At 45.9% G+C, this 22,428-nt stretch overlaps 1 protein-coding gene across 4 annotated transcripts in view; it reads right to left on the reverse strand.

The window, feature by feature from the left end:
• Positions 1 to 22,428, reverse strand: part of LOC147124739 (cell surface hyaluronidase-like) — a 79,577-nt gene that overhangs the window by 43,549 nt on the left and 13,600 nt on the right. For all 4 annotated transcript variants that reach the window (XM_085992398.1, XM_085992407.1, XM_085992417.1 and 1 more), the window contains exons 7-11: positions 12,155 to 12,310; positions 10,299 to 10,476; positions 8,309 to 8,524; positions 6,131 to 6,339; positions 4,673 to 4,855 (exon numbers count right to left, since the gene is read on the reverse strand). In XM_085992398.1, the coding sequence (XP_085848524.1) occupies positions 4,673 to 4,855; positions 6,131 to 6,339; positions 8,309 to 8,524; positions 10,299 to 10,476; positions 12,155 to 12,310 (942 nt within the window). The remainder of the gene's footprint in view (positions 1 to 4,672; positions 4,856 to 6,130; positions 6,340 to 8,308; positions 8,525 to 10,298; positions 10,477 to 12,154; positions 12,311 to 22,428) is intronic.

Below are 22,428 nucleotides of genomic sequence, written 5' to 3' on the forward strand. Positions count from 1 at the left end.
GTGGGAGTAACATCACCACACGGACTGCAGCGGTTCAAGAAGGCAGCTCACCACCACCTTCTCAAGGGCAACTAGGGATGGGCAATAAATGTTGGCCTTGCCAGCAATGCCCACAAATATTTTTTTTTTTTAATGTCGGTGTTTATGCTCCACATGAGCCTCCTCCCACCTCTCTTCATCTCACCCTATCAGCATATCTTTTTGTTCGTTTCTTTCTCATATTTATCTAGCTTCCCTTTAAATGCATCCAAGCTATTCACGTCAACCACTCCATGTGGTAGCGAGTTCCACATTCGCACCACTCTCTGAGTAAAGAAGTTTCTCCTGAATTCCTCATTGGATTTATTAGTGAATATCTTATATTTATGGCCCCTAGTTTTGGACTCCCCCACAAGTGGAAACATCTTCTCTACGTCTACCCTAGCGAAACCCTCCATAATCTTAAAAGACCTCCATCAGGTCACCCCTCAGCCTTCTCTATTCTAGAGAAAAGAGCCCCAGCATGTTCAACCTTTCCTGATAGTTACAACCTCTCAGATCTGGTATCATCCTTGTGAATCTTATTTGCACCTTCGCCAGTGCCTCTATATCCTTTTAATAGTATGGTTTCTTAGAATCAATTCACCAAAATTATTTAAATTTTTCACCTGTAAACACAGCCAGTCCAATGATTTGGACAGGTTGGGCGATTGGGCAAAAGCATGGCAGATGCAATATAACGTGGATAAATGTGAGGTTATCCACTTTGGTGGCAAAAACAGGAAGGCAGATTATTATCTGAATGGCAATAGATTGGGAGAAGGGGAAGTGCAACGAGACCTGGGTGTCTTTGTGCACCAGTCACTGAAGGTAAGCATGCAAGTGCAGCAGGTGGTTAAGATCGGCAAATGGTAGCGAGAGGGTTTGAGTACAGGAACAAGGATGTCTTGCTGCAGTTGTACAGGGCCTTGGTGAGACCACATCTTGAGTATTGTGTGCAGTTTTGGTCGCCTTATCTGAGGAAGGATGTTCTTGCCATGTTCCAGGGTTCAGCGAAGATTCACCAGGCTGATACCTGGGATGGCAGGAATGACGTATGAGGAGAGATTGGGACGATTGGGCTTGTACTCGCTGGAGTTTAGAAGAATGAGAGGGGATCTCATTGAAACTTATAAAATTCTGACCGGACTCAACAGACTAGATGCAGGAAGGATGTTCCCGATGGTCGGGGAGTCCAGAACCAGGGGTCACAGTCTGGCCTTAAAAAATTTTGGGCTTGCGTTTTCTTCAATTTTAATCATCGCTGTCATGCCTTTTAGTGTTCCGAGTCCTTGCTGGAACACTTCTTTCGCGTCAGTTAGGATCTTTGACAGTCGCCCAGGTGTGACGTCGTCATCCTTTTTGTCAGCCACAGTCAGTGCCTGTATGGAATGCCAATCCAGTTGTATTTTCCGGATCCATTCACGTCCCAGTAATGGTGGTCCTCCATCTTGCAATACATACAGGTCTAGTTTTGGTGTTTCCTTACCGTTATATATAACGGTCACCCTTATTTTTCCTTTGGGGTAGACTTTTTGCCCCGTGTACGTCTTCAAAATAATTTTTGTGTCTCTCAAGGGTATGTGTGAGAATAGCCGCTCGTAGTCCCGTCGGTTTATGACTGTTAGGGCTGATCCTGTGTCCAATTCCATCTTTACCTGGACTCCTGCTAACTTGAGAGTGACCCAAATGGTTCGGTGATCCTCCGTTGTGATCACATTATGTAGTTTCAGACAACTCAGTTCCCTGCTTTCGGAGTTGTTATCACTCTTTTGTTCGTCTGAACTATTCTCCGTTATCTTATGTACCTTCTTGTACTTTCCTTTGGTCGGTTTCTTATTGCTCATTTTCTTTTCCGACCTGCAGACTCGTGCTATGTGTCCTACTTTTCCACACTGTCTGCACACTTTGTCTTTGAACCAGCAATCATTCTGGTCGTGTGTTGTTCTGCCGCAGCAATAGCACTTCTCTGTTCCATATGACATTTCGTTTGTGCCATATTCTTGCGGTCTCTGTTGTATCTCTGCAGCGCCCCGTGCTGCTGCTTCATATGATACCGCAATGCTGAAAGCCTTTTCCAGCGTAAGGTCCTTTTCAGATAAAAGCCGTTTCTGGGTTCCTTCACTTTGAAGCCCACACACAAACTTGTCCCTTAAGGTATCCGCCAGTCCCGCTCCAAACTGGCAGTGTTTCGATAGTTTGCGCAGTTCTGTTAAATAATCAGCATTGCTTTCATCCTTATGCTGGTTCCGTTTGTGAAACTTGAATCTTTCTATCAGCAGCGGTGTGGGGTTTAAATGTTCCTTTAGTATCGTTACTATGTCTTCAAAACTCTTTTCCATTGGCTTCGTTGGGGTTACTAGATTTCGTAATAAACCATACGTCTTTGCACCCATTAAATTTAACAATACCGACGCTTTCTTGTCATCTGACACCCCATTTGCCTTGCAGTACACCTCTATTCGTTCGACATATGTAGTTCAATCTTCGACTTCATTGTCAAATGCGGTGATACTGCCACTCTTCGGCATTTTGGGTGTGGTTTAAAATGGCGTCTCCCAATGGCTTAAAATGGCGTCTCCCACGCTTTCCTTCCTCCCCCGCTGCTGCCGACGCCGCTCCCGGCGGTTCTCGTGGCAATGGCGGCGCCCTGTAGGTTTCGCACGCTTCTCCTGCACTGCTGCCAACGCCGCTCTCGGCGGTCCTCGTGGCAATGGCGGCGCCTCGCGGGTTTCTGCGCGTCTCTCTCTCCGACGCTGCTCGGCCCCTGAACCCCGGCTGCGCCCTGTGCGCTCTGCCCTCTCTCTCTCTCCCCCGTTGACGCTGCTCGGCCCTTTGCTGTGCCGCTCGGTCGGGCTCTAGCCCGCCGCTGTCCGGGAAGGGTCTGCGCACTGCCTGTTGCCAGCCCGTTTCGCTGGACCACCTCGACTGGAAAGCCAAGCCTGGCTCTCGACAGCCTCCCCCGCAATTCTCGAGTCTCTGCTGGATGACTGGGCGGTTGCCCGTGGTCGATGCCCGAGTCTCTGGCCTTGACCTCCAATCCACTGATCTCCAGGAACGAATCCCCGGGAGGTGATGCAGAGTTGCAGGTAGGTTCGAACCTGCCTCGTCGCCAATGTTGCGTCCGTGTATAATAAGACACAGACTGCGGAGAACGGTACAACAGGTGTTTACTCAATGTGGCTCACACTGCAACTGATCTGTACAGATTACTACTCAGGGCTATATACAGGTGTGGTCACTGCCGGTACTGCAGTATACATGAGCTGTAAAAGATAGTTCCCCACTTAAAGGTATATACATTACACCTCCCAGCAACTTAACCTGGTGCTGCGGAGAAACTGCTCTGCTCCAATCAGCTCCACTTCTCAGCTGCCCAGATTGCCCACATATTTCATAGAATCACACAGCACAGAAGGAGGCCATTCTGACCATCGTGCCTGTGTCGGCTCTTTGAAAGAGCTAGCCAATTAGTCCCACTCCCTGCTCTTTCCCCATAGCCCTGCAAATTTTCCCCCTTCAAGTATTTATCCAATTCGCTGGACACAAATTTTAAAAAGTCATCAAATAAATTTGGCCTGGCTGCAGAGAAGGCTCAAGCTATGGTGTTTTTATCTATATAGACAATTCCAGAATTGTACAGTTGTTGGGTCAATTGTTCCTTTGATCTAGGATTATGCACTGTGTGGATATTAAATTCTATGGACAGTTTTGTATTTTTTAATATAATTAAGTAATAAAATGTTGTGGGTTGGAAAAGTTTAATTTCACTTTCCTATGAGGGGGAGGTCAATGACAACGACGACTTGTATTTATATAGCACCTTTAACGTAGTAAAACGTCCCAAGGTGCTTCACAGGAGCGATTATCAAACAACATCTGACACTGAACCACATAAGGAGATATTAGGACAGGTGACCAAAAGCTTGGTCAAAAAGGCAGGTTTTAAGGAGCGTCTTAAAGGTGGAGAGGTTTAGGGAGGGAATTCCAGAGCTTGGCCCAGGCAGCTGAAGGCACGGCCGCCAATGATGGAGTGATTAAAATCGGGGAGGTGCAAGAGGCCAGAATTGGAGGAGCGCAGAGATCTTGGAGGGTTGTAGGGCTGGAGGAGGTTACAGAGATAGGGAGGGGCGAGGCCAGGGAGGGATTTTAAAACAAGGATGAGAATTTTTAAATCAAGGCGTTGCCAGACTGGGAGCCAATGTAGGTCAGCGCGCACAGGGGTAATGGGTGAACGGGACTTGGTGCGAGTTAGGATACGAGCAGCAGAGTTTTGGATGAACTCATGTCTATGGAGGGTGAAAGATGGCAGGCCTGCCAGGAGAGCGTTGGAATAGTCAAATCTAGAGGTAACAAAGGCATGGATCATAACTCTAGGGGCATCTGATCATCTCTACCCTTTCCCACAGAAATGACACTAACAGCAAACACGAATGGCAAGTGTTTGAATGGCAAGAATATTATAGGGATTAAGACTTCATTTTCTGCAGGAACTGAAGAAAATACTTCTGGCCAGAGTAAAACAGAATCTAAAAAATAATGATGGGAATCCAACTAGTTTCCTCAGTTGTCATGCATTGTCTATACATTGTTAAGCATCCAGCATGTTATTCATCCAGTCAGGAAACAGCTAAAGAGGAAAGAATCAACATACCCGGTACTGTTGTCAAAATAGTATTTTCTCTCCATTGGTTTATTCTGCAACTCTTTAAGAGAAGGCACCGCTGTGTAATCCTCCACACTGTGGGCCGTTGAGTTTTGTCTTTGGTAGATGTCAGCCATGACTTGGAACGCAGTGCTTTGTGGGTAGCACAGACCAACCTGAATCCAATCATCTCTACAGGAAGTCAAAAACAACAAAGAAATAAATCAATCAATCTGGTCGTGATCACACCCAGAAGGAACGTTTGTGGGGGAAACCTTTAGGGGACTTGTTGCTGCAGTAGGACAACGATAACCTTGACCCTAATTCAAGCACTAAATTTGCAATTTCACTCAAAAAGAATGGGAAATTAAAAGAAAATATGACAATGCTACCCAATAAGCACTACTCCCTCCCCAAACTGAAGTTGTGGATAACAGCACATTGCTGGAGCAGTGTCGCGGGAGCTTGGTTCTGCAGTTAACCACACTATACCTGATCTGAGAGTGCTTGATGCAGATGCACTATGTGCCCAAAGTAAGAAAGGGCCACATTTTGCTGGAACGTGGCATCTGGTGACATGCTCCGTTAGTTAGACATTTTCCCCCACCCTTCAGCGTGAATATAATTTGTGCCGTAACTTGCTGGGAGTGCGAGCCGAGAACAGTGCAGCGGGCATCTGGGACCTCAGTGAATGAGATTTAAGGATTGAGAAAGAAACAGAGGAACGACGGAGAAGGAAACAGGGTGAATTAGAGTTAAATCAGATACAGAAAGAGAAATAAAGAAAGAGAGGATAAAGAGAAAGATTGGATTGAGAGAGAGAGAAAAATAGAGACAGAAAGGAAAAGGAAAAAAAATTAAAAAATTAAACATTTGTATTTTTAAAAATCTCAAAAAAGAATTTACCACCTGCAGGAATGAGAGTGAACAGTTTAAATGGTTCACTTTCTGGGCTGGAGAGGTTGATGGCCATTGTAATAATAATTGTGCTGTAAAAAAGGTACTTACGCTCTTGATTACCAGCTCTAACTTTCTGCTGCGAGTTTAACGAGCAATTAATGTGCAATTGCAGCAAGTTGTTAAAAATAACGGGGAGGTTCAGGGCGAGTTACCGTTTGTGCGAAGCAATCAGTGGAATGCCATAAATCAACCAGTAAATTCTGGAGATTCACAACTCACGGCGTATCTCGTCATCCCCCTGAACTCACTGGCCAATTTGCACATTAATAACAGCGTCTGTCGTTAACACACCGTTATTTATCCAGCATCGTTTGGCCCAAAGTATTTCATATCCCAGAGTTAACACCCCTCACCTTGATAAGCAAATGTTTACTAAAAAAAAACTTTAAAAAAAGTTATTAGACCAATTTCTAGAAATGTCCTTGCTCTGTTACAGTAGATAGCAACTTAAGAGATTTTAGAAGTGCAAACTTTCTCTGTAGATACATGAATCAAACCATAGCTTACTTATTAAAGTTTATAAGATACAGAAAGGTTTCCTCTGGCGCACGACCGTTCCAGTGAATTGTGTAGCTTTTCTGAAGCTTCACTACGGGCTGGTATTGCTGGAAGTCTGCTCGCTGATTGATGCCTCGTAGGGTCATAGGATGATTGGAGTATTCGTCTCTTACAATGGTCATGGTTAGGTTTTGGGGACGACGGGTCTGTATATAAACCTGGAACAACAGTTACAGCATCACTACATAGCGATTAACCCAATGGCCAGGCGCTTCAGTGGCTTAGCTCATTGTCCCATCACTTCTAAGACCCCAGTCCTTGCACACGAGATGGAGTGATCCTTCCTCTAGACGCCGAGTGTCAGCTGTGGCTCAGTGGGTAGCACTTGCGCCCGAGTCAGGAAGTTGTGGGTTCAAGCCCCACTCCAGAGACTTGAGCACAAAATCTAGACTGATACTCAGTGCAGTGCTGAGGGAATGCTGCACGGTCAGAGGTGCTGTATTTCGGATGAGACATTAAACCAAGGCCCCGTCTGATCTCTCAGGTGGGCGTAAAAGATCCCATGGCACTATTTCGAAGAAGAGCAGGGGAGTTATCCCTGGTGTCCTGCCCAATATTTATCCCTCAACCAACATCACTAAAAAAACAGATTATCTGCTCATTATCACATTGCTGTTTGTGGGAGCTTGCTGTGCGCAAATTGGCTGCTGCGTTTCCTACATTACAACAATGACTACACTTCAAAAATACTTCATTGGCTGCAAAGTGCTTTGGGACGTCCTGAGGTCATGAAAGACGCAATAGAAATATTAGACACAAGTCTTTCTTTCTTCTTAAACACGAGTTTAGTCAATCTCAACATACAGGCTCACTGCACAAAACTGCTCAGTCAGTAACTAAATGAAGTAACGGTATTCCTCTAAAGTTGGAGTTAAGGCACATTGTTGGGGCAAAGTAGAGGGAGCTTCACTCTGCTCCTAGCCATGCTGTCTGCCCGATGCCAACAGTGGAGACCATAAAGGGAAAATTTTCCCATTCTCCATCTGTAACTGTGATAAGCAGAAGTTATTGCATTTTTCACGCCAATTAAATCTGATCAGACGTATTGGCTAAGGGTATCAGTCATGATATTTCAGTACTGCATCAATAAAGTACTATGCCTTGGCGAGTCTACATGCAATGCACTGGGGAACTCTTACAGCTGTTCTTGATTTGGAAAAAATGAAATGATACTTAATGCAAATGTAATCTCAACATGGACGAGCGCCAACGAGCTTTCTAAATCAAAACCAATCCATATTTTAAGAACTATAAGAACTATATAGGAAAAAATGGCACAACATTCAATTTAGTTATATTAATAAATCAGTCAAAACAAGAACCGAGATCTTTTAAATGTGCCCTACCTATTCAATCAACTCTCTGGATTTAATGTTTTTAAAAAACAAAAAATAAATCAGACTGCCCTCTATTGAAACAATGGCAACACATTACGGCAGAGGAATCTCGTTCCACTTGTAAATCCTTGGAACTGAGTCAATCTGCGGAAAGGCGAGGTACCATTCTGTGGGATAAACATCTGCCATTAACAGTTGAATCAAAAGGATTGCCGTCTGTCTCCTAATACAAGTGACTGTATCTGACTCGAGATACACAGCTCGTGTCTGGTAAGCAACAAATAGGCTCTTTTAAAAAAAATACTAATCTGATCTAAGTAGCAAGCAGATATAGCCTTAACTCAACGGGTGGCGCTCTCGCCTCGGCGCCAGAAGGTCGTGGGTTCAAGACCCACTCCAGAGACCCGAGCACAAAATCTAGGCTGACACTCCCGGTGCAGTACTGAGGGAGTGCTGCACTGTCTGAGTTGCCGTCTTTCGGATGGGACGTCTGCCCTCTCAGGTGGATGTAAAAGATCCCATGGCACTGTTTCAAAGAAGAGCAAGGGAGTTATCACTGGTAACCCGACCAATATTTATCCCTCAATCAACATCACAAAAAAAAAACGATTATCACATTGCTGTTTGTGGGGGCTTGCTGTGCGCAAATTGGCTGCCGCGTTTTCTACATTACAACGGTGACTACACTTCAAAAGTACTTCATGTGCTCTGGGGCATCCCGAGGTTATGAGAGGCACTTTGAAATATACCTTTTGAAGTGATTCCTTTCCTGCCCTCAGCTTCTTTTTACCTGAGCATATCTTCCACTGCAAACTGAGCCAAACCAGGACGTGACATTCTCGCAGCTGGGATGTTGGATCAGGAAGTTGTCCATGCGGCCCACGTACGTGTCCCTGTAGCCTGTTACAGAGCCGTCGATGTCGTGGAACACCGCGTTCTTGTCACCATCAAGATCGCAGCCCTCAAACCACAGGCCTGGTTTGCCAAAGAAAACTTTCAAGGACACCTGAGCAGTAAACACAATTAAAAGTGTTGTGGACACAACATTACTGACGTCAGCAGCACATCCAAGCATCAACCATAGCTCAGTGGGTAGCACACTTGCCTCTGAACCAGAAGGTTGTCGGTACAAGTCCCACTCCAGAGACTTGAGCACAGAATCTAGGTTGACACTCCCAGTGCAGTACTGAGGGAGTGCTGCACTGTCAGAGGGGCCATCTTTCTTTAAGATAATTGGCAAAAGAACCAGAGAGGAGATGAGGAGAATTTTTTTTTACACAGTGAACTGTTGTGGTCTGGAATGCGCTGCCTGAGAGGATAGTGGAAACAGATTCAATAGTAACTTTCAAAAAGGGAATTGGATAAATACTTGAAGGGGAAAAAAATGCAGGGCTATGGGGAAAGAGCAGGGGGAGTGGGACTAATTGGATAGTTCTTTCAAAGAGCCGGCACAGGCACGATGGGCCGAATGGCCTCCTTCTGAGCTGTATGATTCTATGATCTAAAGACTATTTCACGTACGTTCTCATTCAAAATTGCACCAGTAGATGCCCAGTTGGTTAATACACTGCCCAGTGTGGAGTCGAGCTGCACAGAATAGAAGATGCCAAGTTTGGTGTTTGGTCTACACCAAGTTAGCTGATCTCACTTTGGCAAGAGCATGGGGAGGGGGTGAAAGGGGGGCTACATTTGGTTTCCATGTCCCAGGACTGGTGTGGGGATTATATTAAAACAACCATCACACAATTTTCACTCCTGACGTCTATCGAATAACCTTTGCTCCAGAGACTTGAGCACACAATCCAGGCTAACACCCCCAGTGCAATACTGATGGAGTGCTGCACTGTCGGAGGTGCCGCCTTTCGGACGAGACGTTAAACCCAGGCACCCCACCACTCCACCATCTGCCCTCTCTGGGTTTTCGGCTGGAAGACCTGTTCGCCCATGAACATCACACCAAAATCCAGATTCAGACTCAGCGGCGACGACCTCCATGATGGATTGACCTGCTAACACTCACCATCTAGGATGGCTACTTGGTTGAGGTACTGGAGGAAGGCCAGAGTCCATGGACACTTTACTCCAGGATTGAGTCAGCACCTTCCCAGAGAGGTGAGGAGGAGAGAAAACAGGGAACCAAAAAAAAATCAAAATAATAAACAGGACACGCAGTGGAAAAACAAGCAACCTGCATTTATGTAGCAACCATCCCAGAAGAATGAAAATCGGAGCTTCATAAACCACAAAACAATTAGTGAACATTCAAAGGGAGTTGCACAATCAGACAACACCCCAGCTCTGAGGCATAACAAAACAGCCCATACTAACTTTACGTGTGAATAATTACGTACTGATCATCATACTGAGTCCTACAACCCTCCAAGATCGCTGCGCTCCTCCAATTCTGGCTTCTTGCGCATCCCGATTTCCATCGCTCCACCATTGGTAGCCCTGCCTTCAGCTGCCTAGGCCCTAAATTCTGGAATTCCCTCCCTGAACCTCTCCGCCTCTCTCTCCTTTAAGATACTCCCTAAAACCTACCTCGTTGACCAAGCACCTGTCCTAATGTCTCATCAGTATCAAATTTTATTTGATAATCGCTCCTGTGAAGCGCCTTGGGTGCTTTACTACATTAAAGGTGCTGTATAAATGCAAGTTGTTGTTTGTAAAGTTATGGTCTGGTAATCTGACTTATAATAGTTATAATATTCTCCAATATTCTAAAGAATTTTACACCATGCACGAGTATTTCAATACAGCAAATAACAAGATGGACATACATCTCTGCCAAACTTCACCAGAGAGAAATTGTTCTTGGGAGTCAGTTGCCATGGGTTCTTCAGAAAGAATCCTACAGCGCTGGTGAATCGGACTGGAGTTGCCATATAGTTTCGGAAGGTTGTCTTGGTGACGTGAATAGGCCCATCATAAATCTGAAATCCCCGAATGGGGAAAGTCCTGTTTTAAAGCCACAAGAAAAAGACAAATAAAACTTCTCCACATAGACAACAACATCTTGTATTTATATAGCACCTTTAACATAGTAAAACGTCCCAAGGCGCTTCACAGGAGCGTTAGTAAACAAAACAATAAGGAGATATTAGGACAGGTGACCAAAAGCTTGGTCAAAGAGGTCGTTTCTTAAGGATCGTCTTAAAGGAGGAGAGAGGTAGAGAGGCGGAGAGGTTTAGGAAGGGAATTCCAGAGTTTAGGGCCCAGGCAGCTGAAGGCACGGCTGCCAATGGTGGAACGATTAAAATCGGGGCTGCTCAAGAGGCCAGAATTGGAGGAGCGCAGATATATCCGAGGGTTGTAGGGCTGGAGGAGATTACAGAGATAGGGAGGGGCGAGGCCATGGAGGGATTTGAAGACAAGGATGAGAATTTTAAAATTGAGGCGTTGCTTAACCGGGAGTCAATGTCGGTCAGCGAGCACAGGGGTGATGGGTGAACGGGACTTGGTGCGAGTCAGGACATGGGCAGCAGCAGAGATTTTTAAAAAGTTTACAGGTAATAATTTTTGCGACAGAAATGTGGAACCTGTATTTGTTAGTAAGTGCAGAGAGAGCCCAAGTATATCAAAGGAGGAAGAAAAACTAAGGATGAAATCTTCAATGAAAGGGTTGATATCTGTTCGTTAAAATTTGCAAGCAAACTACTGCGTCTTTAAAGAACTGAAAGAAACACGATTTCCATGGGCTATGGAAGGAGACGCAAGAGATAACAGATAGTGATTCAGCGATTACACTGCGAGAGGAACGGAGATAGTATCTGTATACAAACTGAAGAAGGTTGATAAATGAAGACTATTTTAATGAAGTAACTAAGGGAATAGATAGGTTGCACAAGGTAGCTGTGGTTTACTTTTTAAGTGGAGCTTTTGATAAAATGGGTCATTAAAAAAAAAATAGTTGAGAGCATTAGCAGGCATGATATTGGCGGTAGCATGTTGAAAATGGGGGCGCAATGGCATGCGGAAGTTACACCATGCCAGGTTGGGACAGGCTTCTTTTTTTTGTATGTTAGTCAGGGCCTGGGGAGAAGCTTTGGGATTTTTCGCTTGGGCATTTCTAAGAACGTCACAAAATGTCAGCACCATACAGGAGAGATCATAACTCTTAAACATTAATTCCACTACACAACATGGGAACAGGAGGAGGCTATTCAGAATCTCAAACCTGTTCCGCCATTCAATGGGATCGTGGCTGATCTGCAACCTAACTCCATCCACCCACCTTGGCTCCATCTCCTTTTATATGCTTGGCTAGCAAAAATCAATCAATCTCAGATTTAAAATGATTAATTGGCCCAGCATCTACTGCTTTTTGTGGGAGAGAGTTCCACACTTCTACCACCCTTTGCGTGAGGAAGTGTTTCCTAATGTCTCTCCTGAATGGCCTGGCTCTGATTTTAAGGTCATTTCCTCCTTGTCCTAAACTCCCCCCACCAATGGAAAAAGTTTCTCTATCTACCCCATCAATTGCTTTCAAAATCCTAAAAACGTTAATCAATCAAATCACCCCTTAACCTTCTATATTCCAGGGAATGCAAGCCTAGATCTGTTGTGTCATATATTAGCAGTATTTACATAACAAGATAATGCCCATAGGGCTCAGAAGTTAATCGGAGAGCCTTACTTGTCTCTTGGTAGAGTGCGATTTTTCCCATCTACCCCACCGACACCCCAGTATTTGTTTTGGCCTCCTTGAGATCCACAATTCTTGCTTTCTCCAACAAACAAGGATTCCGAGATTTCTTGACTTGAACCTTCATCCTTTGGGAAGCTTCCGTCACTGTGTAGAAACAGTTGCTTGTTAGAAACCAGAGGAGAACATAAGCCTTTCAATTCTTTTGTCAGTTTAACACAAAATCCCATGCATAACATGTAAAAGGGTTAATTATCCAGTACAAAGGGACATGAAGAGAAGGTAGGTAGGTAGGATTGACCAATCCAGAAAGAACAAACAGCATTTTCCTGTTCCTAAAATAATTAGCATGCAGTCCCCACTGTTTATAGCAGATGCGATCGTGCAAACAAGATTTGCCTGCTATACGCGATGGCCGGTGTAGCATGGCCAAGGTGCATAGGAACAGGAGGCCATTCAGCCCCGCGAGCCTATTCTGCTATTCAAGTAGATCATGGCGTGTTTAAAATCATGAAGGATTTAGATAGAGTAAATTATCAGAAACTGTTTCCAATGACTGAAGGGTCGATAACCAGAGGGCACAGGCTTAAGGTGACTGGCAAAAGAACCAGAGGCGACACGAGGAAAAACCTTTTTTATGCAACGAGTGGTTAGGATTTGGAATGCACTGCCTGATAGAGCGATGGATACAGATTCAACAGTAGCCTTCAAAAGGGAATTGGATAAATACTTGAAGGGGAAAAAATTGCAGGGATATGAAGAAAGAGCGGGGGCGTGAGACCAACTAGATTGCTCTTCAAAAGAGCCGCACAGACTCGATGGGCCGAATGGCCTCCTTCTGACCTCCTTCTGTGTTATATGATTCAATGGCTGATCTGTATCTCAACTCTATCTACCCACCTTGGTTTCGTAACTCTTAATACTTTTGCCTGACAGTTTGGAAATTTTCAATTGGCCCCCAGCCTCAACAACTCTTTGGGGAAACAGAGTTGCAGATTTCCACTCCTCTTTGTGTAAAGAGGGTAGTTCCAGGTTACTATACCAGGACTTAAGTATGGTTCCTAGCGAAACTTCTTTAGTCACAATTGTAATGTATGTAATGTATATATACCTTAAGGGAGAGAACTACTTTTTACAGCTCCTGTATACTGTAGTACCGGCAGTGACCACACCTGTATATAAACCCTGAGTAGTGATCTGTACACTTAGTTCTAGAGTAACCCTCATTCAGTAAACACCTGTTGAATCGTTCCCTGCAGTCTGTTGTCTGATTATTGAAGGACACAACATTAAGATACACGGACATAACATTGGCGACGACGCAGATTCGAACCTACATGCAACTCTGCATCACCTCCCAGGGATTCGCTCCTGGAGAACAGTGGAAGAAGGTCGAGTCCAGAAGCACGGGCGTCGACCACGGGCAACCGCCCAGTCATCCAGCGGAGATTTGAGCATCGCAGGGGATGCTGTCGAGAGCCAGGCTTGGCTTTCCAGTCACGGTGGTCCAACAAAACGGGCTGGCAACAGGTACTGCGCAGACCCTTCCCGGACAACGGCGGGCTAGAGCCGACCGAGCGGCACAGAAAAAGGCCGAGCAGCGTCGACGGGGGAGAGAGAGGGCAGAGCGCAGCCGGTGTTCAGGACCGAGCGGCGTCAACGGGGGAAAGAGACGAGAGAGAGCAGAGCGCAGCCGGTGGTCAAGGGCTGAGCAGCGTCAACAGGGGAGAGAGGCACGCAGGAAAACGCGAGGCGCTGCCATTGCCACGAGGACCGCAGAGCGCGGCGTTGGCAGCAGCGCAGGAGCAGCGCACGAAACCCACAGGGCATCGTCATTTGCCACGAGGACCGCCGAGAGCGGCGTTGGCAGCAGCGCGGGAGACGCCATTTTAAGCCGCAGCGGGGAAGAAAGGAAAGCGCGGGAGACGCCATTTTAAGCCAGTCTAACCACACCCAAAAATGCCGAAGAGTGGCAGTATCACAGCGTTCGACAATGAAGTCGAAGATTGGACGACATATGTCGAACGCATAGAAGTATACTGCAAGGCGAATGAAGTGCCAGATGACAAGAAAGCGCTGGTATTGTTGAATTCAATGGGTGCAAAAACGTATGGCTTATTACGAAACCTAGTAACCCCAGAGAAGCCAGTAGAAAAGGATTTTGAAAACATAGTGTCAATCCTACAGGACCACTTAAACCCCACACCACTGCTGATAGCAGAAAGATTTAAGTTTCACAAAAGGAACCAGCAAAAAGATGAAAGTAATGCTGAGTATTTGACGGAACTGCGCAAGCTATCGAAACACTGCCAGTTTGGAACGGGACTAGCAGATACTTTAAGGGACAAGTTTGTGTGTGGGCTTCAAAGTGAAGGAACCCAGAAACGGCTTCTATCAGAAAAGGATCTTACGCTGGACAAGGCTTTCAGCATTGCAGTATCACACGAAGCAGCAGCACGGGGCGCTGCAGAGATACAACGGAGACCGCAAGAATATGGCACAAATGAAACGTCATACGGAACAGTGAAGTGCTATCGCTGCGGCAGAACAACACACGACCATAATGATTGCTGGTTCAAGGACAAAGTGTGCAGACAGTGTGGAAAAGTAGGACACATAGCAAGAGTCTGCAGGTCGGGAAAGAAAACCAGCAGCAAGAAATCTCCACAGGAGAAGTACAAGAAGGTACATAAGGTGACGGAGAGTAGTTCAGATGAACAGAAGAGTGATACAGACTCCGGAAGCAAGGAGCTGGGTTGTCTGAAACTACATAATGTGATCAAAACGGAGGATCACCAAACTATCTGGGTCACGCTCAAGATAGCAGGAGTCCAAGTGAAAATGGAATTGGACACAGGATCAGCCCTAACAGTCATAAACCGAAGGGACTACAAGTGGCTATTCTCACATATACCCTTGAGAGATACAAAGATTGTCTTGAAGACGTACACGGGGCAAAAAGTCTACCCCAAAGGAAAAATAAGGGTGAATGTTATATATAACGGCAAGGAAACACCAAAAATGGACCTATATGTATTGCCAGATGGAGGACCACCACTAGTAGGACGTGAATGGATCCGGAAGATACAGCTAGATTGGCATTCCATACAAGCACTGACTGTAGATGCCAAAAAGGATGACGACGTCACACCTGGACGACTGTCAAAAATGCTAACTGACGCACAAGAAGTGTTCCAGCAGGGACTCGGAACACTAAAAGGCATAACAGCGACGATCAAAATAGAGGAAAATGCAAGCCCAAAGTTTTTTTTTTTTTTTAAGGCCAGCCGGTACCTTATGCGATCCGCCCAGCCGTCGAAGCAGAGCTGGAAGGTTTGGAACGTTCAGGAGTACTGTCCAAAGTGGACTGGAACGAGTGGGCTACACCCATCATTCCTGTAATGAAGAGGTCGTTGAGTAATACGCCTGGGGAACCAAAGAAGGTTCGCATCTGTGGGGGTTTTAAGGTGACAGTGAACCCAGTCCTTCACACTGTACAATATCTGCTTCCGCGGATTGAAGATATTTTCGCCTCGCTATCTGGAGGGAAACGCTTCACTAAGATTGATCTGGCCCAGGCGTACCTGTAAATGGAGGTAGAAGAAGCCTCGAAACAGTACCTCACGATCAACACTCATAAAGGTCTCTACCAATACAACCGGCTGGTGTTCGGGGTAGCATTAACTCCGGCTATTTGGCAAAGGGCAATGGAACAAGTCCTGCAAGGGATTCCAGGGACCCAGTGTTATTTGGACGACATCCTGGTCACGGGCGAAAATGACAGTGATCACCTCGCCAGCCTGGAGCAGGTGCTCACTAGATTGAAGGAATATGGGCTCCGAGCTAATCGCCACAAATGCGAGTTTTTCCAGAAGCATATCTCGTATTGTGGCCACGTTATTGATAAAGAGGGGTTACATAAGTCCCCTGAAAAGATTGAGGCAGTAGTCAAGGCTCCAGCACCGGAAAATGTGTCACAACTGAGGTCGTTCCTCGGGCTGGTGAACTACTACCATAAGTTCTTGCCGAATTTGTCTACCGTACTACACCCACTGAACACCCTACTGCAAACGGGGGTACCATGGAAGTGGAGTGACGAATGTAAACGAGCTTTCCAGAAGAGCAAAGCATTGATCACATCAAAAGAGGTGTTGGCTCATTTCAACCCAGCACTACCAATTCGGTTGGCGTGTGATGCATCACCCTATGGCATTGGAGCGGTGCGGTCACACAAATTCCCGGACGGCTCGGAGAGGCCAGTAGCCTTTGCGTCTCGGTCACTCACCTCAGCCGAGCGTAACTATGCCCAGATTGACAGGGAGGCCCTCAGCCTAGTGTGGGGAGTGAAAAAGTTCAATCACTATCTGCACGGGCAGAAGTTCACCTTGCTGACTGACCACCAACCACTTGTCTCCATCTTTAATCCAAAGAAGGGCGTTCCAGTGATGACTGCACAACGGCTACAAAGATGGTCCCTTTTTCTAGGGGCGCACCAATATGAAATCGAGTATAAGGGCATGAAACAGCATGGAAACGCTGATGGGCTATCACGCCTGCCACTGCCTACTGCGGAGGAAGCACCAGCAGTGGACCCTGTCGAAATATTTCATTCGACTATAATTGAATGCTTGCCAGTAACTAACGCTGGTATAGAGAAGGAGACCCGAAATGACCCGACACTGTCTCGGGTATATGATTTGACGGTGAAGGGATGGCCAGCAGATGGCGACTCACTGTTGCCAGCATTCTCATCCAGAAGAGAACAGCTGTCAGTATGCCAGGGGACCTTGATGTGTGGATCCCGAGTGGTAATTCCACCCAAGTTAAGGGAGAGAGTGCTCAATGAGCTTCACGAAGGTCATCTGGGAGGGGTGAAAATGAAAAGCCTTGCTAGGGCTTATGTGTGGTGGCCGGGGATCGATCAGCAAATCGAGGACCTGACAAAGAGCTGCTCAGGATGCCAGAAGGTCCAAAATGCACCACCACATGCCCCTCTACACCCATGGGAGTGGCCCTCATCTCCATGGCAATGGGTGCATATTGATTTTGCTGGTCCATTCATGGACTCAATGTTTTTAATAGCCGTGGATGCGCACTCGAAATGGCCTGAGGTGATCAAAATGTCCTCCACAACCACGGAGAAAACTATTGCAGTCCTACGGACCATTTTTGCCAGGAACGGCTTGCCAGAGCAGATTTGCTCTGATAACGGACCACAGTTTGTGTCCGAAGAGTTTCTAAGATTTATGAAAAGGAATGGGGTAAGGCATTACACATCCGCCCCGTATCATCCAGCCACAAATGGATTGGCTGAGAGGTTCGTACAAACCTTTAAAAAAGCAGTAAAGGCCATGTGCGATGACGACATTCCACTGCAGCATAAGGTGGACAATTTCCTGTTAGCCTACAGAAATGCGACACATGCAGTCACCAACCAGGCCCCGGCCATGATGTTCTTTAACCGAAGGTTGAGATCTCGTCTGGATTTGCTCAGACCAAATGTACGAAGAGATGTTGAGAGTAAGCAATTCCAGCACATCAATGAGAAGCCGACAAGGAGCTTCAATGTAGGGCAACCAGTCTTGGCCCGCGACTACCGAACAGAGAAATGGCAACCAGGAACGATATGCACACGGCAGCGGCCACTAATGTACACAGTGGCTGTTGGGGAGAACATTGTGAGATGCCATGCTGACCAGATCCTAGAGTCACAGGAACGAGTCAACCCCATGTCTTGGCCATACGTACCTGGTGAGGAACCCGACGTACAGGTCGCATCTACCTCAGAAACAATAGCATTGGTAGCTGATGAATCAACTGACGACAGGGTGCTAGAATCGCCTCCGCACCAAGAGCGAGACACTCGGGAAAGGCGTTATCCAGAAAGAATCAGGAAGCCTCCCCAGAGACTGAATATATGAATGGACTATTTTCATATAACACTGTATATTAAAAATGTTAATTGTTAAGAGTATTATGGTACTGTTAATCTAAAAGGGGAGGAATTGTAATGTATGTAATGTATATATACCTTAAGGGAGAGAACTACTTTTTACAGCTCCTGTATACTGTAGTACCGGCAGTGACCACACCTGTATATAAACCCTGAGTAGTGATCTGTACACTTAGTTCTAGAGTAACCCTCATTCAGTAAACACCTGTTGAATCGTTCCCTGCAGTCTATTGTCTGATTATTGAAGGACACAACATTAAGATACACGGACATAACAACCGTAATAGACTTGAAGTTATACGAATCCCACAGAAACCGACAGTATTAATATGTTCAATGGGCGCCAGAGTAGGTTTCTGCAGAAAGGCCGACAAACATGAACTTACTGAAAGACGACCTTTGGTTCCAGAGGGGAGCCCGTTTCTACAATTACGCAGTGTGAAACGTTGCTGATTCCTTAAGAAACAACTTAACTCCTTAAGCAGTTGTGATGAAATAACTGTGTTCTGATATTTGTACTTGCACTTGTAATGTCTGGAATGTTCCACTAGGGGGAACCACTAATGCTCCTCCCTGGCCCCGCCCCTCTTCTGGTATGTTCTACCAAGGGCTCGGTCGATGATGGACTCTGTTAACTCTGCCATGATTCTTATTTAATAAAAGGCTTCAGTCTTAAGCTTTAACTTCGGATTCGGGCAGTTATTTGGCACATCAATTTTATTAAATAACTACTTTTGGAAGATGGATCGATTTTTGAAACCAGAGCGTCTGGATATCGATCCCCATTCGGCAGATGCGTCGAAGAAATTTACGCATTGGCTCCGATGTTTTGAACACTTCATCGCATCATCGACCGATCCGACAGTTAACAAGTTGGGTCTTCTAACCAACTTGGTAAGTCATCAAACTTACTCTATAATTGAAGATATTACTACATATGAAGAGGCCCTCGCAGCTCTTAAAGCCCAGTACCTTAAGTTGGTTAACGAAGTATACGCCAGATATCTCCTGTCTACTCGCAGGCAATTACCCGAGGAATCTCTGGACGATTTCCTGCAGGACCTTAAGGCTTTGGCTAAGGGTTGCAACTACAAGGCTGTCTCTGCCATAGTGTATCAGGAAGAAGCCATCCGCGATTCTTTCATATCTGGCCTCCGATCTAATTATATTAGACAGAGACTCCTCGAGAACGACTCGTTAGTTTTAAAAATGGTTGTCGCTGCTGCTCAATCGTTAGATGTAGCCCAGAAGAATTCAGAAGTGTATGCATCAGCCCATGCATCTCTCTCAGCCTCGTGTGTTCCGAGTATGGAGGCATCCATAACACCAATGGAGCCCCCACTTAATCCTATTGTTGCGGCTGTGCCCCATGGGTCTAAGTGTTATTTTTGTGGCCAATCTAAACACCCCAGGCAAAGTTGCCCAGCCAGAGAGGCTACCTGTTTTAAATGTAAGAAACGGGGACATTTCAGTAAAGTGTGTAAGGGTAATCCTGTACCCGATGTCTTCCCTGCTGCCGCCTATCGTTTTACTCTAGCCTCGGCTATGGTTGACCAGACCATACCGTGTTCCTTGTCAAAATCTATGATGGACATTAAGATTAATGGTCGTCCTACTGGGTGTTTGATAGACTGTGGCAGTACTGAAAGTTTTATACACCCCAACCTTGTTAACTCCTGTTCATTGAAGGTGTATCCTACTCGAAGTGAAATTGTGATGGCGTCCAAATCCCTTACTTCGGAGGTAACTGGATATTGTAAAGTCACATTGACCGTTAAGGATACGGAGTATAAGGATTTTAAACTCCTCATATTACCTCAGTTGTGTGTGAACTTAATATTAGGCTTGGACTTCCAGTGTCAGCATGAGAGCATTACCCTTAAGTATGGTGGATCCCAGCCTCCGCTCACAGTCTGCGGCCTTTCTACTTTAAACGTAAGCCCGCCTTTGTTTGCGAACCTTGCTCCTAATTGTAGACCTATAGCGACTAAGAGTCGACGGTATAGTTCAGAAGATAAAACATTTATAAAAGAGGAAGTGGAAAGGCTTCAACGGGAGGGAATCATCGAACACAGTGGTAGCCCGTGGCGTGCCCAGGTGGTGGTGGTTAAAACTAATGAGAAGAAAAGACTTGTGGTCGATTATAGCCAGACTATAAACTTGTATACCCAATTAGACACCTATCCTTTGCCTCGTATTTCTGAGATGGTGAACCAGATAGCTCAGTACCGCGTGTTCTCCACCATTGATTTAAAGTCTGCCTACCATCAACTCCCCATCAAAATAGAAGACCGACCTTATACGGCCTTTGAAGCTAATGGGCGCCTGTTCCAATTCCTTCGGGTGCCCTTTGGAGTGACGAATGGGGTATCCGTCTTCCAACGGGAGATGGATCGTATGGTGGATGAATACGCGTTGGAAGCAACATTCCCGTACCTGGACAATGTTACCATCTGTGGGCGTGACCAACGGGAGCATGATCAAAATCTCGCGAAGTTCCTAGAGACTGCAAAGAGGTTTAACCTGACCTACAACGAAAACAAGTGTACCTTCAATACTACACGTTTGTGTATTCTTGGTTGCGTTGTGGAGAATGGGGTAATCGGGCCAGACCCTGAAAGATTACGCCCACTTAAGGAATTACCTTTACCTCACACTGTAAAAGCCTTAAGAAGGTGTCTGGGATTCTTCTCGTACTATGCCCAGTGGGTGGCTAGCTACTCAGATAAAGTCCGACCTCTTATTAAGTCGACGTCTTTTCCGCTATCGGCGGAAGCTCAGGAGGCTTTCCTTAATATCAAACGGGACATTGAGAAGGTAGTGGTATGTGCTGTGGATGAGAAGATCCCATTTCAAGTGGAAAGTGATGCATCTGATTTTGCGTTGGCAGCAACTCTTAACCAAGCTGGTAGACCAGTAGCCTTCTTCTCTCGTACATTGCAAGGACCAGAAGTTTGACATTCTTCAGTGGAAAAGGAGGCACAGGCAATTATTGAAGCAGTCAGGTATTGGAGACATTATCTCGCTGGCCAACGTTTTACGCTCATTACTGACCAGCGATCTGTGGCCTTTATGTTCAACACTAAGCAGAGAGGCAAGATCAAAAATGATAAGATTTTAAGATGGCGAATAGAACTGTCAACATATGACTATGATATTCAGTACAGGCCTGGAGTATTTAATGAGCCATCGGATGCTTTGTCACGAGGAGTATGTGCTAGTCTAGGTACAGATAAGCTTCAAAGTCTCCACGACGCACTCTGCCACCCTGGGGTTACCAGAATGAACCACTTCATTAAGTCCCACAATCTACCCTACTCTATTGAGGAGGTCCGGACAATGACCAGAACCTGTCATGTTTGTGCTGAATGCAAACCCCGCTTCTATAAGCTGTCCGAGCCAGCTCATCTTATTAAAGCAACTCGACCATTTGAGCGTTTGAGTCTCGATTTTAAAGGTCCCCTTCCATCGAGCGACCGTAATGTCTATTTTCTTAATATTATAGACGAGTACTCTCGGTTCCCTTTTGTTATCCCCTGTCCGGATGTGACTAGTGCTGTTGTAATTAAATGCCTCTGCCAACTGTTTTCCTTGTTCGGCATGCCTAACTATATACATAGTGATAGGGGTTCTTCCTTTATGAGCGAAGAATTACGACAGTTTTTGCTATCGAAGGGGATTGCAACGAGTAGAACTACCAGCTATAACCCTCGTGGTAATGGGCAGGTCGAGAAAGAAAATGCGACAGTGTGGAAGGCTATCGTACTGTCTCTGAAGTCACGAGGCCTGCCGACCTCTCGCTGGCAGGATGTTCTGCCAGACGTGCTGCATTCCATAAGGTCTCTTTTGTGTACAGCGACGAATGCCACCCCTCATGAAAGGATGTTTCGTTTTCCAAGAAAAGCTACTAATGGAGTATCGTTACCCACATGGTTGACGACCACGGGCCCTGTGTTGTTGCGCAGACATGTGAGAGGCCACAAGACTGATGCACTGGTGGAGGAAGTACAACTCCTCCATGCTAATCCCCAGTATGCGTATATTCAATATTCGGATGGGCGAGAGGATACGGACTCTATTAAAGATCTTGCACCTGCTGGAGCTCGAAAAGAGTTCGACTCTGAGAGTAGAGTTTTCAATCGTGGTATTGGACCTTCAGAGACACAAACCCTCAGTGTGGAAAATACTGATGATTCTGGGAATTCGAATGAACCGGAGTTAGTACTCCGGGAGGAGCCTCAGCAAGAGTTACGTCGTTCCCAGAGGATTATCAGACCACCTGACAGACTGAATCTATAGCAGGGGGTGAATG

The sequence above is a fragment of the Somniosus microcephalus genome, chromosome 1 (genome assembly GCF_052327205.1).
Source record: "Somniosus microcephalus isolate GS21.2 chromosome 1, FLI_Smic_1.0, whole genome shotgun sequence".
Classification (NCBI taxonomy): Eukaryota; Metazoa; Chordata; class Chondrichthyes; order Squaliformes; family Somniosidae; genus Somniosus; species Somniosus microcephalus.